The sequence below is a fragment of the Chelonoidis abingdonii genome, chromosome 5 (genome assembly GCF_003597395.2).
Source record: "Chelonoidis abingdonii isolate Lonesome George chromosome 5, CheloAbing_2.0, whole genome shotgun sequence".
NCBI lineage: Eukaryota > Metazoa > Chordata > Testudines > Testudinidae > Chelonoidis > Chelonoidis abingdonii.
This window is the reverse complement of record NC_133773.1, coordinates 142,401,706-142,416,971: the sequence shown is the minus strand read 5'-3', so window position 1 is coordinate 142,416,971 and position 15,266 is coordinate 142,401,706. Positions and strand designations below refer to the sequence as shown.

The 15,266-nt window shown below is 43.3% G+C and overlaps 1 protein-coding gene across 2 annotated transcripts in view; it reads right to left on the bottom strand.

Annotated features, from left to right (window-relative positions):
• Positions 1 to 15,266, bottom strand: part of SFXN5 (sideroflexin 5) — a 170,450-nt gene that overhangs the window by 61,954 nt on the left and 93,230 nt on the right. For both annotated transcript variants that reach the window (XM_032764857.2, XM_075066679.1), the window contains one exon: positions 434 to 549. In XM_032764857.2, coding sequence (XP_032620748.1) covers positions 434 to 549 — 116 coding nt within the window. The remainder of the gene's footprint in view (positions 1 to 433; positions 550 to 15,266) is intronic.

The window sequence follows — 15,266 nt, the reverse complement described above, 5'->3', positions numbered from 1 at the left end:
GGATCTCATTCTGCCTTTTGCTGCTAGACTGGCCACACAGTAAACAGAATCATAGCTAACATTTAAAATAAGAGTTTCTACCACTCTTACGCCACGATTAATCTTGCTTGACTAAACCAGGCATTCTGGGTCAAATACTCAAAAGCAGCTTCTAGCCCAACTGTACCCCGGATCTGTTACCTGTACATTTTTGTGTGCACCAAAGCCCCAGATTTCTGAGCGCACACTGAGTAAAGCAGGTAATTAACCACCATAGCCTGATTTATCTTGGATGATCGATAAGGACTAGGCTGTTCCAGTTTTCTAAATGACCGTTGAGATTCTCCTTTGTTTCTAGCTCATCCAAACCAGGGGTTCCCATGGCCATGGGCCTCCTGGGGCCTAAAGGCCAGCTGCGTATGTGTGTGCTCCAGGGAAGCCCGCAGGTACATACATGTTTGGCAGCAATTCTGGAAGATCCGACCATGTTTCCGTTACTGTCCAGGACGTCAATCCCTTCTTTCAGCTCTGTGTGCCTCATCAGGACAACATTGCAGATATTGGCACTAGCTGAGGGTGAGAAAAGCACAGTGGTCAGTAATCCCTCCATCAGGTTTCACAGGATACTGGGGCAGGCTGCAGCCCCTATTTAAAAATCAAACAGCCACCTTCTGCTCTCAGTAACCTCCATTCCACTCTGCTTTGGCTCCGCTGCAACTGAGAGTAGAATTGGACCCCAAAGGGATTTTGGAGGATGGAGGGCTGATATTGTAATGAGAGTTATACATGATTACGTAGAGGAGGAGAATACGTCGATATCATGTGCTTTGACTGCCCAGGCAATTTGTTGTCACAGTCAGAGGTGGATTGAGGCAAAACGGGGCTTGGAAACCCCAACATTTTCAGACTTCCCAAAACTCTCTTTCATATGATGACTGCCCCTCCTCTATTGAAATCCCTCTTCTCATCCTACCTCCTACACACCCTCACCAACCTCCCAGAGCAGCTCACCCCAGAATGGCATTAAGCAGCTATGTGCTACATCATTGCCTGCTACTCCATGGGTGAGTCAGTGATCCATGACGGGTCCTTTTGACCGCAGACTCAAGATCCCAAGAAGTCTCCCTTAATCTACCCCAAGGACAGCTTGACAGACACAAATTCTTCAGGCACCAATAAACGTTTGCAGGCATGACAGAAACCTGTTGAAAATGATTTCATTGAGCCGTGGGAACAAAATCCAGATGTTTTACATCAGCGCTGCATTCAGCTCTTAACAGTGCATACAAAGTTTTGTAGAATCTAATTAGAAGCAGCTTCATTAACACATGCTGTTGTAAAACCTGTTCCTGTTGAACTCCCATCATGGGGTGGCAACATTAAGGGGAAAATAGCTGCTTAGATTTGGTTTTCTTTCTTTCTTTCTCTTTCTTTCTCTCTTTCTTTCTTAAAGAGAGCTACTTGCTTGACACTTTAATGAGTTATCTTTCCAACTAGACTATGAACCACCAGTGCCTTTGCGAATTCCCTCCATTTTCAATCAATATTTAGCCTCTACTTCCAAGTCCACTCCAGTTGTGCGGCTCAGACCTGGCCTAAGAGAGCTGCCCTCTGCTGAGATTCATGGCTGATTAGGTCTCTGCACTGGAATTCTTTGGAAATAACTTCCTTCCTCATTAGTCTTGACTACTGTAATCTTGCTCTGATCTCAGTTCCACTCCGAATGCTGCTGCTAGCCTCAGCCAACTGGCTTGTGGCTCTGGCCATATCACCCTTTTGTGGAGTCCCTTTTCCAGTGCATCAAACACAAACGTCACTTTTTTACCAATAAGGCCCTTCACTACACAACCCTGCTCAATATGTCAGCAACTTTTTCCTAGCAAGTTGTCAACTTTGCTTTGCAATGCTGGCTTTCCCCATCTGTTAGTCCATTTCTCTCCAAGCACCGTCGTCCTCTCTCCCACCCTAGGCCTCATGCAGTGGAAAAGTTTCCCATCTTATCCTCTTTCAAACCCTTCCTTCACTCACCTCTGTCATGGCGCCCACAAAACCAGACCTGCGGACAACGACTAGATAGCAGAATTTATTACTTATACCAATCTGCCTGCTCTACTATTATCTTGTCCCGACTTGCCTGTCTCATTCGCCTAGAGAGCTCTCTGGGATGGGAACGATGGCCCAGATCTTCAAAGCTATTTAGGCTTCATTGATTTCAAAGAAAGTTAGGAGCCTAAATACCTCTGAGGATCTGGGCCTGTCTTTTTATTACATGGGCCAGATCCTCTGCTGGTGTAAATCAGCAGAACTCCACTGACTTCAAGGGAGCTAAGCTGATTTACACCAGCTAAGGGATCTGTCCCCTTCTCTCTCCCCAGTTTCTGTACAACGCACAGCAGTGAGGCCCTGATGGGTACACCTGGGCTCTACTAACAAATAGGAACAACCAGTCAATCTGATCATAGCTAAGAGAATGGGATCAGGCAAAGGATATTAAAACAGTCTGGTTTTACAATACTATTCATTTGATGAGCTCCTTCCAAAGGCATGTTTCGGCAGCTCTTGAAGGGTTATAATGTTTACTAACTAAAGTCAATTCATTTAGTATAACCAATTTTTAATTTTTTTTTCAAGTGGCAGGTGGGCATGCCCTGGTGCAATGCAGCTCTCTGCAATGAAAGCTGATTTGTGTCAACACACACTGCTTACACTCCAGAATAGGAGGGAAACTGCATGCGTGTACACACATTTAAGGAGCTGGAGTACTGGTTGGGATTACAGTGCACAGTTATGTGGCAGGAGGCCTGAGAACACTCATGTTGTGTGAGGCAACACAACGAAGGCACCGGGATATCTCTCACTTTAGGATGATTAGTTATTATGGGGAAGTGGACCTCCAGAAAGAACCAAATCTCTCCTTCCCTCCCCGCCACAACACACACACACGCTCTGCTAGCTACTTCCAAGCTCTAAGCATTCTGCAACTTCTCAGGTCAGGAGTTCCCCTTCTGCCCTGTATATGTATGTGTCTCAGGGTTTTCAGGATCATTTGCAATTATGCTATTTAACTTGGTTTTCAGCTTTGAGACTCATCTAGGAAGGAGGAGGCATGACAGGAGGACTGAGGCCAAGGCCCCATGCTTCCAGGTCAACTGGAAGGAGAAGTGGAGGGAGAGGGGGTAGAAAGCAGTTTCTAGACACAGAGTTTTGCTCATAAATCTTCTCCCTCTTTGTTTCCAGGCAGGGGGAGCCATAATGCCAACTGCCGCTAACCGTCCCATGTCATAATAGGAAAGAAGAGAGACTTAGAATCTAAGTTTTACTTCCTTTCTGCTACTAGGGTGACCAGATAGCAGGTGGGAAAAATCAGGACAAAGGGTTGAGGGTAACAGGCGCCCATATAAGAAAAAACCCTGAATATCAGGACTGTCCCTATAAAACCAGAACATCTGGTCACCCTACCTGCTACATACATTATAAACAAGCCACTGTTCTATGCTGGCGAGATTCTAAACATAACCATGCTCATCCCACCTCTGAAGTCCTCAGTTGGGCAACACTCCCATTAACTCGAATGGAGTTAGTCTGTTTCACTGGGCAGGGCACCAGAATAGATGAAAGGAGCCTTGGGCTCTGTCCCTGGTTCTGCCACTGACTTGCCGTATGACTTTGGGCAAGTGACATCGCTTCTGTATACCTTAGTTTCTCCCTCCGTGAAACAGAGACACTGATACTCTCCCAGCTTCATAAAGTGTGTTAAGATCAGGTTTGACATACATAGGTGAGATAGGGTGGCTGCCTGTGTTGTACCAGCTCTGTGGATAAACAGAGGCACAGTTTCCAGGGTGATAAATTGAGCACCCTTCACCAGCACTAAATGTATATGAAAGTATTTTAAAAGTGAAAATCCAACGTTTGTGGATTACCAGGTACACAGCGCAAGAAACAAAGGTGGGCAAACTGTCTGCTCATTCTGTAAAAGCAAACCAAATCTGCCTTATTGCTATGAAATTGACCTAAGGTACTTCTATGGTCCCTGTAGCACATGAACCCCTCAATCAACTTTATAGTATTTAGGGAATCTGGACCAGATTCAAACAGAGATTCTGGTGTGACAGGATTTTCCCTAATTCTGAACAAGTTCCTATCTGTCAATTACTTTGTTGACAATCTTTTATAATATTTAGCCCTTTATATGTTCAAAGTACTGGTCAAATATGAAGATCTAAGCTGATCATCCATCAGATGCCTTGTCCCTCACAATATGTTCTAACTACTTACACTAAACAATCTGTTCCACCTTGAATTGTGCTGTGACACTCAGTGTACCTTTCCCAGACCTGAAAAAGAGTTCTGTGTGGCTTGTCTCTCTCACCAACAGAAAGTTGGTCTAATAAAAGATATTACTTCACCTACAATGCCCCTCTGATTTTATATGTATTTCACATTTACCTGGGAGTTGAAAGTCTTTATACATGGAGAATATGTCCTTTTGCACTGCCTAAATGGAGTTGTTTAAAGAGATTAAATAAAAACAGAAAAACACCCTCGAGGAATTCCTATTTGGGTTAAAAACAAAAACCCAAACCGAAAAAAAACAACGCAACGTGGCCATAAATCTTGAAACTTTAAAGGCTTCTTTTTAGGTGAAAAAATCCTGCACTGCATTAGTGCCACTCCAGCAAGCAGAAATAAAATTCCTGAGCTGACTCACAATACACGCCAGCAGCATTAAAGTGCTGTTCTACTCTGAAAGGTGACTAAGTAAACAATGGTATTGTGGGGATTACTGTCTCACAGTAATTTCTCTATCAAATCTCAGAGCTCTGGGTGGGTGCCCTCCGGTATGAAGTTCAAATAATACCCAGATCTAGATCAAATCAATCAGTGGGCTCAATTTACAAATAAAAAGACATTTTTTGCTAACCATCAGCCCTGTAAACTCACCCTGAGGTCTCAGGGGCTGGCATAGGGGAGTCTTTCCATTGACTTTAGTGGGTTTTGGATCAGGCCCTCGGAGGCCAAACTGGTTTCTATCCTTTTTGCACATCATCCCCAGTAATCAAGGTAAAATTCTGCCTGTAGTGACACCTGTGTCACCCCCCAGCTTTACATTATGCCCCCAGCAACAGCGAGGCAACCTCACTGCCCCCGTATAACTGATTGGCACTTAGGCCTGAACTCAGCTAAACATTTAAATGTGTGCTTAATTTGAGGCCTTAGTAGACAATTCTGCTGATGAAGCACAAGAAGGAATAGAATCCCACTCCTTCTCCCTTAGCTGTGCTGACTCCGCAGGCTACACAGGAACAAAAAGCATTAACCTCTTACATCTGTCGCTATAGTAACCACATATGGCTGATCCACGTAGGTCACAGTTCTCATCTTCACAGATCAAGATCATCTGTCGAATGGGCCCAAATTTTGGGGGAGTTTGAATTCAAATCCAAGCTAACCCAGACTCCAAGTCTCAGGCCAGTTGCTACTTTCCTTTTCAGACTGCATTTCTTCGCCCACTTAAACACCAAACCCAGATGGATTTTATAGGCAACATTTCTTTCCACTAAGACAATACTTCAGAGAGGGAAACAGAGAGCAAAACATGGAAAAGGCTACAAAAGGGCTCAAATTCAGACTTGGTGTAAATGCAAGTAGCTCTGCAGACTATGGTGGAGTTACAGCCACTTACTTCAGAGCTGAATTTGGATTCTTTTCTCTATTTTTAAATAAACGCCTTATAACCCACACATCCCAAAATTCTACCTCACACATTCACCTGAGGCGAGTCATGCATGTAATATATCGCTAGTTATTTCAATATCACCAAGGTGAAGGGCAGCAAAGCAGAGTTTGTGGCTGGGCTGGTACATATTTGTAACCATTCTGCAAAGCTGTTTAAAACATTATTTTTGTTTCTTTTAATAAAAGGTTCCTGGAGTCTCTGGAACCCAGCTCTCTCTTTCCACGTTCCATAGACCGATGAAGTTACACCTGGGATGAATTTGGACCATTGGGTTGAGTTTCTTTTCAGCACTACTCTATGGGCCAGTGATCTGTTCCAGTTCTCTCTTGAAAATGCTAAACTGGAAACACTGAGTTTCAAGAACTTCCCGTTTAACTTTTGCAAGAGAGAGGAAGAAGACTGAGGCTGTAAATGGCTATTGAAAGAATAACCTGATATATACCTTGCAGGGTTGGGGGAGGAAGGGAGAGTGGAAGTTCAAAATTACTTCTGTGGGGGACACAAGATACACTGTGATATGCACTAGCAGAGATCTCCACAAGGATGATTGATCTTGAGTAAACTTGGGGGCATGTTTTTCCTGTAATAACAAGTGGATTAAATTTGCAATCAGCTGCTCACAGGAGGAGACAAGAGTTATATTTTCCCAGCCTGGGAACTCCCTGAGGGCAACAGGATCCCTCCAGGATCAAACAATATGATCCTGCTAGGAATCCAAAAGGACTCCCTGGTTTGTTATTTATTTCACTCATGCCAAGTTTTGTGACAAGGCGATTTCCTAACCAGCTCCATCTCTTGGAGACAGTGATTCTATCAATAAACGTAGTATGCAGTCAATCCATCAGTACAGTGCAGCGGAGAACAGGAGTGAGACTGGGGTTTCCTTCTCAGCTCTAATACAGGTTCTCTGACCTTAAGTATGTCACTTAACCTCTCTGTGACCCAGCTTCCCCACTTGTAAAATGAGGATAATGGACTCTATTTCATATCATGCAGATAATGAAGAGTTCTGGCTGGGGCACGAGCCAATCAGTGCACTCATAGAGTGGAAGTGTACATAGGCAGATGTATTTGTTCATTCTATCCCGATGCATCCAAGGAGGAGAATGTGCAATTCCATTTCCTGTGACATTGCCCTGACTGTCTATATTGTTAGTTGTTTACAGCCCAGTACAGATTTTGCCCTTTTCCTAATGCAGAAGCAGCTGGGGTGCTTGTGTTGTTTTCAAATAAAGTATTTGTTTGCACAATCGAATGGTGTGTTGGGAAACAAAGACAGAGAAAATTCAAATCAAAGCTTTTATCAAGTCAGACTGACAAGAGATAAATTGATATGTATAGAACAGGTGAATCACAACTCCACATAAGAGCATTTCCCCCATCTAGCGAGAATGTGGGCATGCAGGGCATCACTTACTTCCCTCGCTTCCCTGGACCCAACCCCTGTGACTTTCTGGTTGACTGCACTGGGTCTGTAAACTAGTATGGTCTTCGACTCACTCCTGGTGAAAGCACTCCCCCTGTCCTCACATCTGCTGCGCAGTGCACAGCACGCTCTGACAACACAAATGGCATTACATGCATTGACATCCAAATAGTTTGTAGACAGCACCAACAATTTAGTCAGTCAAAGTCATATTCCACCACCTTCCTGCAACTGTTCAGTGTGTAATTAAACCTTCTTCTGCCAGATGCTCTCACATCAGGATACAGCTTCATGAGCTAGGCAGTAGAGAATAACACAGGCCCCCTAAAGTAACAGTGGACAGAGATACCTCACTGATAACCATGTTGTTGGGAGGGAAGAAAGTTCTTCCTTGTCTAAATTTGAAAACACCCAGGAATTTTTCTCTGGAATACCCTGCTGTCATGCACCCTGAGGTACGTCCCATGTTGATGTAAATGAATCTCCTTCTGCGGTCAACCAAGGTCTGCAAAATTAATAAGTAGTATCCTTTCCAGTTGATGTATTCATGTGAACCTTGTGGGGGGCAGACAATGGACATGGACATGTGTGCCATCCATGGCTCCAGGACAGTTCTGGAGCCCCATTCTCCCACAGCCAATAATTATTTTGGGGACATTAGTAATCCTTACCACTTATGGACAAACCACAACAATAACTGGGTCACAAGTCACCACCACCACAGCACTGGCAGTTGACTTGCCAATACCAAACTGGCTAGCCACTGATCTGCAGCAGTCTAAGAATAGGCAGCTTCCAGATTGCAATAACAACCTGCTTCTGGAGTGGTACGGATAGCTTCATACGCATGATCTGGGGCTGAAGGGCCAGGGCAAGCTCCTCACACAGATCCATAAAGGAGGCCTGTCTCTTGCAGAAAATTTAGCGTCACAGCTGATCACCTCAGGTCTGCAGGACAATGTAACTTCACTGCTTGATATTTGTGGTCCTGTTCCAGAACTGCCAGTCACCATGGTGAGATTCCACAGCTATTAAAACCTGTCTCAGCTGTTTCCACTGCTCCTTCTCTGCATGCCTCCTGCATGATCTCCATAGCAAGGCCTGCCATCGCCTTCTGAAGGCAACAAGCCACTGCCTAAATTTCCTCCACTGCATCTCATGCCTTGCATTGGGTCTGGTGTCCCAGAAATGAGAGCTGCATTAATGCCGACAGCTAGAACGGGTTATCGGCTGGATCCACGCTTGCTACCAGTTGGAACGCAGGCTGTGAATAGCAGTGTGGAGTGTGCATATCTGGAAGTGGTTATATTTACTGTGTTGTTGAGCTCAGACTTCTGCACAGGGACCCAAGAAAGACAGGTAAGTTTTCCCACAATACATTGCAGAATGATTCACAGAATGACATAGTTTAGTGGAGTACTAAAACACAGGGAATATCCCCCCAGCAATTCTAGTGCCTAACCTGAGTTACTGCAGAACCAGCGTGGACATGATTACACAGGTGTGATTTGAGTGTAGCTTAACTGTTGGACACTCACACTCTTAGTCTGCTATAATTCCCATACCTGGTTACCTAGAACCAGGTAAACTGCAGTGAAGACATACCCAGTGACTCTGGCCAAAATCTTAATTCCTCGACCTAGGGTGTGAAGTGTACTGCTCTACACAGGATAGTGGTTGCCTTCCACCCTAGAGGTGGATGCATTTTACTGAAGTTCCATCACTTTTGAAAGAGACTAAGGATGGTAGCAAGAGTAATTCATTTTTCTGACACGAGAATTTCCATATAAACACCCTGAGAAAAACAACATGGTTCAGATGCCTGGCTGGTGTAAATCAGCACAGCCCCCAGTGAAATCAAAGGACCAGATCCCCAGCTGGCAAAAATCAGAGTATTTCCATTGAAGTCAATGGGCCAGACCCCCAGCTGGTGTAAGATGGTGCAGCCCTATTGACATTAGTGGATCTATGCCAATTTACATCAGCTCAGCATCTGGCCCCATATCTTCACAAGGTTAAATCTAGCTCATTTCTCAAGGCTGGTAGTGAAAGTTAATATGAAGACAGATTTTTAATTAAACAGTTTACCCAGGTCTCCAAACCAATAACTTCCAGCTCTCAAAAACAACCAAACAGCAATTAGTGGGAGGCTTCCTGATGTCCTGGCACAAAATTAAGCATGACAGTACACAAATAAAATAAGAACTAGAGAATTAATTAAGGGCTAAACAAATTAATTAGGGTCCCCAATCAATTCTGATGCCAGCTTAACCTCTTTTTCCTAACACCTCTATGTAAAAATAGAACCACCTGGTGGCAGAGATTTTGTAACATGCAGCTCTGATCCAAACCTGGTCTGAGACGTAGCTCTGCAATCTACTCACGATCTTTAATGCCATTTTGAAGCCAAACAAAAAAGGATGGTTAAGATAAAATTTCCCACTGAATACATATCTGAAACAAAAAGAACCGCATGACCATCATGGTAAGGATTTTCATGATAAATAATTATATAACGGTTCTATATCATTTTTCTCCCCTAGATCTCAAAGTGCCTTTTAAAAGCAAGGGAGTATCATCACCCCCATTTTGCAGATGGGGAAACCTGAGACCTAAAGCAGTCAAGTGGTCTGCCCAAGATTACACAGGAAGTCAGTAGACAACAGACCTTTTAACAACAGTTTCCCAGTGTTCCCATTAGCACTCTGCTTGTGAATGGAAATTACAATTCACTATGCAATCTCCCAGCATTATGTGGGCTCTGCACATGGGGGCCACTGCAAGAGGTGAAGGAGATTGTATAGGATCTATTTATGTGCATACTGAATGAAGCAGACCTCTGCAGACCCTGTTTTGTTTAGGGACTGACCCAAAGGCCATTGAAGTTAATGGAAAAGTTCTGGAGCCCAGATCCTCAAAGATATTTAGGTGTCTAACTCCCACTGAAATCAATGGTGGTTAGGCTCACATCCTCAAAGGTATTTTGGTGCCTAACTCCCACTGACTTCAGAGGGAGTTAGGCACCTAAATACTCTTGAGGATCTGGGTCTAACTGACTTCAGTGGGCTTTGAATGAGGCTCTGAATGAAAAGATTATGCAGGATACAGCATTTAACTGCTGTCTACCAAATAATTCCAGGAGATCATATTGGTTTTTAATTTTTATATATATTTAAAAAAACCTAGGACACACTACAAATAACGATGTTAAAGCAAATAAAGAACGGAACACTTAAAGCCAGGAAATGCCAAAGTTGAGATTAGCCATACAAACTTAACTCTGCCCCTCTGGGGTGTGCTGTACAATACAATCTAATTACATGGTTACATGCTATTTTTCCTGCAGGACCTCTGCCTCTCTCACAGTACAGGCTGGCTGGTGAAATGACTAGGGCTTGTTCAATCACTGCAGCTGAACAGTGTGCAAGGAATGAAAAAGGGAGAACACCCTGCACAGTCAGGATAACAGCTAACTGTTGAATAGCTTCCTCATTCACTGCACACCATCTGACCTGCACACTCAATGAGCACCGAGTGCTTCACTTTCCAACTTTGACATCCTATTCATGTGATCATGTATTTATCTTGCATGGAGACACACACACGGTTTGGGAGGATGACACTACAGTGCCAGAGGAAAGCAGCATTGTTTGCTGATTAGATCAGAGAACTTTGAGGCAGAAGACCAAGCTTCTGCTCCCAGTTCTGCTGCCACTGATCCACTGTGTGACCTCTCCGTGACTCAGTTTCCCCATCTGTAAAACAAGGATCATGATCACTTTTGTAAAAAGCTTTGAGATATTTGGAGAAAGATGATGCATATGTATTAAACATTAATAAGGAGTGTAATATGTGTTAGTCTAACATAACACTTCCCTTTGGGCAGCCCGGTCAAACAAGACATGCTGGCTGATGTCAGAGGAGGCAAGTTAATATGTTCTTTGGATCAGAACTAGAGCTGATTAGGAATTTTTAGATGAAACTTTTTTCATTAGAACCGAAACATTTTGTGGAATCATTATCATTTTTGATGAAAATGTCATTGAGAAAGAGAGAGAGAGCCCCCACCCCAGAAGAGCCAAGGGCCTGCTGGTGAAAGCACTTGTCTGGGACGTTCCAACTCATCTCAATGTAAGTCAGTAAAAGATCGCACACCTTGTGCAATACTGTGCAGTATTTACTTCCACCCTTATCCTGGTGGACACCACAGCCTGATGAAGCTGCAGCCAATCCAGGTTCAACAGTGCTTTCTTCTCTTATCATTTAACGAGAACTAACAGGAAGTGTGATCACAACCTGCACAGAAACCATCTTGCCTACTTCAGGTGTCCTGTACAAGCTTAGAGTTCTATTGGATTCATCACATGTGGATACAATAGACTTATGCACACCCAGATACCAAAGTGGCCAGAGAGGCCTTCTTTGGCTGGCCAGGAGGCTGTGATCTTATCTCTCAGACACAAACATAGCTATTCATGCTTTGTCACATCAAACTAGATTACTGCAACATGTTCTACCCTCAGGTGACCAAAGAGGACACCTGAAAATTGCATGTGATCCAACACATAGGCAACTATCTTTTTATGTGGAGCAGACAGACAAGAGTGTACACCACTACCCCAACATAAAGCGACCCGATATAACACGAAATTTGGATATAACACGGTAAAGCAGCACTCCGGGGAGTGGGGGGACCTCCAGTGGATCAAAGCAAGTTCAATATAACGCAGTTTCACCTATAATGCACTAAGATTTTTTGGCTCCCGAGGACAGCATTATATTGGGACAGAGGTGTATAAGATCGTTGCTTTGTGCTCTGCATTAGCTAACAATCCAATTCCATATCTTGCACATGCAAGTCCTATCATTTGCACAAAGAAGTGACTGTGCACAAAAGCTGTGTGTGCAAGTAACTTGCATGCACAAAGCTGGTGTACACAAATGGAGCCTGGGCAGGGCGAATTGCCCTTTAGAAGTATGGCTTTATGTGTTTCACACTGAGCAAACTAGGCAAAGGCAAAAGTGAAATCTTACCAGCCACTATGGCCCAGATCCTCAAAAATATTTAGGCACTTAACTCACATTGAGATCAATGGGAGTTAGGAACCTAAATACTTTTGAGGATCCGGCTGCTGTGCTTACTTTGCAGTGGTCTGAAGGAGTGATGAAATTCTTTGAATCAGTCAGCAGCAGAATCAAGCTTGGGCAAAAAAAAATTTTAAATGAACTGAGCCCTGAAGAGTTAGCACTTTAAAGTTCCACAACAGAAATAGAAAAAGGTTCATTAAATGTGTGGAATTGCTTTATTAATCATTATCCAAGTCAGAAATGGCTAATGACTGGTGATTAGTCCTTTAAAATACTCAGGAATAATTTTTTACCCAAGTGATCTAGAAAAAGTGGCCATGTAAGACTGATCTGAGGAACGATACCATACATTCAACACTTTTGTCCTACAGTTCTGGGGGTCTCAGAGCATAGAATATTTAAACGATCTACTGTACAATGGTTTCAATTTGCACCCCAAAACTCACAGTTACGGGTAAAGTTGTAACAATTATTCACACAATTCTGGGCTTCTTAAGAAGCAGTTCTTTTAAGTCTGCATTTTTGCAGGAAAAATATTTTTATCCATTTTTATTGTAAAAAAATGGTTCTATTGCTGGTTTAAGGACTTGATTCTGTTTCTGATTCAAACCGTGCATCACTAAATATCTTAAAAATCAAATGCTTTCGGATTCAGAATTTCTATGTTCAGTCAATATTTATTATTATTTCAACTGCCTTACAATGGAAACTGCACTTAGATAAATGACTGTCCAGTTTCAATGTAGCTTTTGTAAACAGCTTTGCTATGAATTCCTGTGCTGGGATGCTGCTTTGTCACTTCCTGCGGCAATTCTCAGTGATTCATACAAGACGTCCCTCTGCCTTCTATAGCAATAGTGCACTAGGGGGAACTCTATTCTTCTCATTTGCCAGTGCAGGAGGAGCATTACTGATATGGAAATCTGTGATGCAAGAGAACGATCTGACTCAAGTACTGCTCAGTAAGGAGTGGGTAAGGCTATGTATAGTAATTCAGCCAACTGTATTCATAACCCCGGCGTGTTCACTTTCCACAATCATTCAAGCTTCACTAGCAGGATCACTTGTGGAAGTGAACACTGCGACTGCATACTCAAATAGCAGCTGGTAGCTAAGTGTGAATTGTATACTTGATTTCAAAATGTGCAATTCCTGATCAAGCTGCTGACCAAGAATCATTCACTAAAGAAATCAGTGAGTTTTGAATAATGAATACATTAAATTGTTTTAGTGTTGTATGTATATTACTGTAGCCGTGATGGCCCTAGGATATTAGCGAGACAAGGTGGGAGAGGTAATATATTTTATTGGACCGTAAAACAACCCCCCAACCTCTCCATGCTCATCATCAGAAGCAAGCTCCCCACAGATCAGGATACACCAAATCAAAGCAGCACCAGACCCTGCCAGAACAACAGAAGCAAAATCTGCAGCCGTGTCTCCACTGTTACAATGATCAACACCTCCCTGTCCCCCCCTACATCTTTCAAGATCCATGGCTCCTACACATGCCTATCCCAACATGTGATGTACCTCATTCAGTGCACTAAAAGCCCTAATAACAACTACATGGGTGAAATCAGACAGACAGTCTCAAATGAACTCACACAGGAAAATGATAAAACGCAAAACCACTGTCACCTGTGGGTGGACATTTTTCACAAAGCAATCACTCCATATCTGGCCTCTCAGCCCTCAGCCTCAGAAGAAACCTGCGCACCTTTAAAAGATGAGCCTGGGAGCTTAAATTCGTAACTTTGCTAGACACTAAAAATTGTGAACTGAACAGAGACACTGGATTTATGGTTTATTACAACAACCTGTAACCCACTAACAACCTTTTTTGTCCTATAACTGCAGGGGTCTTGACAGGGCACTTCCCTTGAACGATCCAGAATATGTGCCAACTCCTTATGCTAAACAATCTGTTCCACCTTGCATTTAGCTGTGACACTCCCAGTACCTTTCCCAGACCTGAAGAGCAGCTCTGTGTAGCTTGAAAACTTGTCTTTCTCACCAACAGAAGTTGGTCCAATATAAGATATTACCTCACCCACCTTTTCTCTCTAAAATAATTTGAGTAATATACAAAATCCATCAGATACTTTATAATGAATAATTTGCTCAGCTCTAGTCTCCAGGGTGAAATTTATTCCTACACAGAGGGTCAGCCTCTAGCCTGTGCACCACTCAGAGGGCCTGATTCTGCAAGGTGCTGAGTGACTTGAACTCCCATTAACTTCCAACAGAAGATGATGACCCCCAGTACCTCATGGAAGGAGCTCACTGCCTCACAGGATTGAATCCTTGCATGTGGGTGTTTAAAGACTAATATTCATGGTCTTTACTTTCAATGCCTTCCACAGGATTAGCCCAACCCACCCAATGGAGCGTCTTACTCTCCAATATCATGACCTCCTACAACAGCTACGTTCCACTGGCATAATTACACTGTCAGCTTCAGGAGACTTGTCTACAAAAGGGTGTTACTGCTGGTTAGTTGATTCCCAGTTCACCGAAGAGCAAGACTGGTGAACAGCAGCTTTCTCTTCAGCAGGCCCACAGCTGTGGGACCCGTTTCCAGGAAAGACAACGACCATGAATCTCAAAGCCTCTATAATGAACCGCAGAACCCGCTTCTCCAAATAACAAACTTCAATACATCAAAGCCATGAAACTCTCCTTGGAGAGGTACAAAGAACGTGACATACTCCTTTCAGTGCTAGTGAGACACACAAACACTAGCTGCAGCAGAAATTCCTAGACAGACTAGCTTAGATTAGAGTAGAGAGATGGCAGAGAGGGACACACTGCAAATGGCTTTTTGCAGGTGCTTAAGTAATGATGCATGATGAGGGATTTAATAAACAGTTAAAATGTTTGCAGCAGAGACACACCACCCCCATATGCATCATTCCTATCACTCAATAAGACAAACAATCAGTTAAAAATACCCACCAATACAGACATCCATAATTGTTTTCACCTTTTGAGAGTCTGAAATTAGTCACCCTTGCCATGGATGAAAAGGGA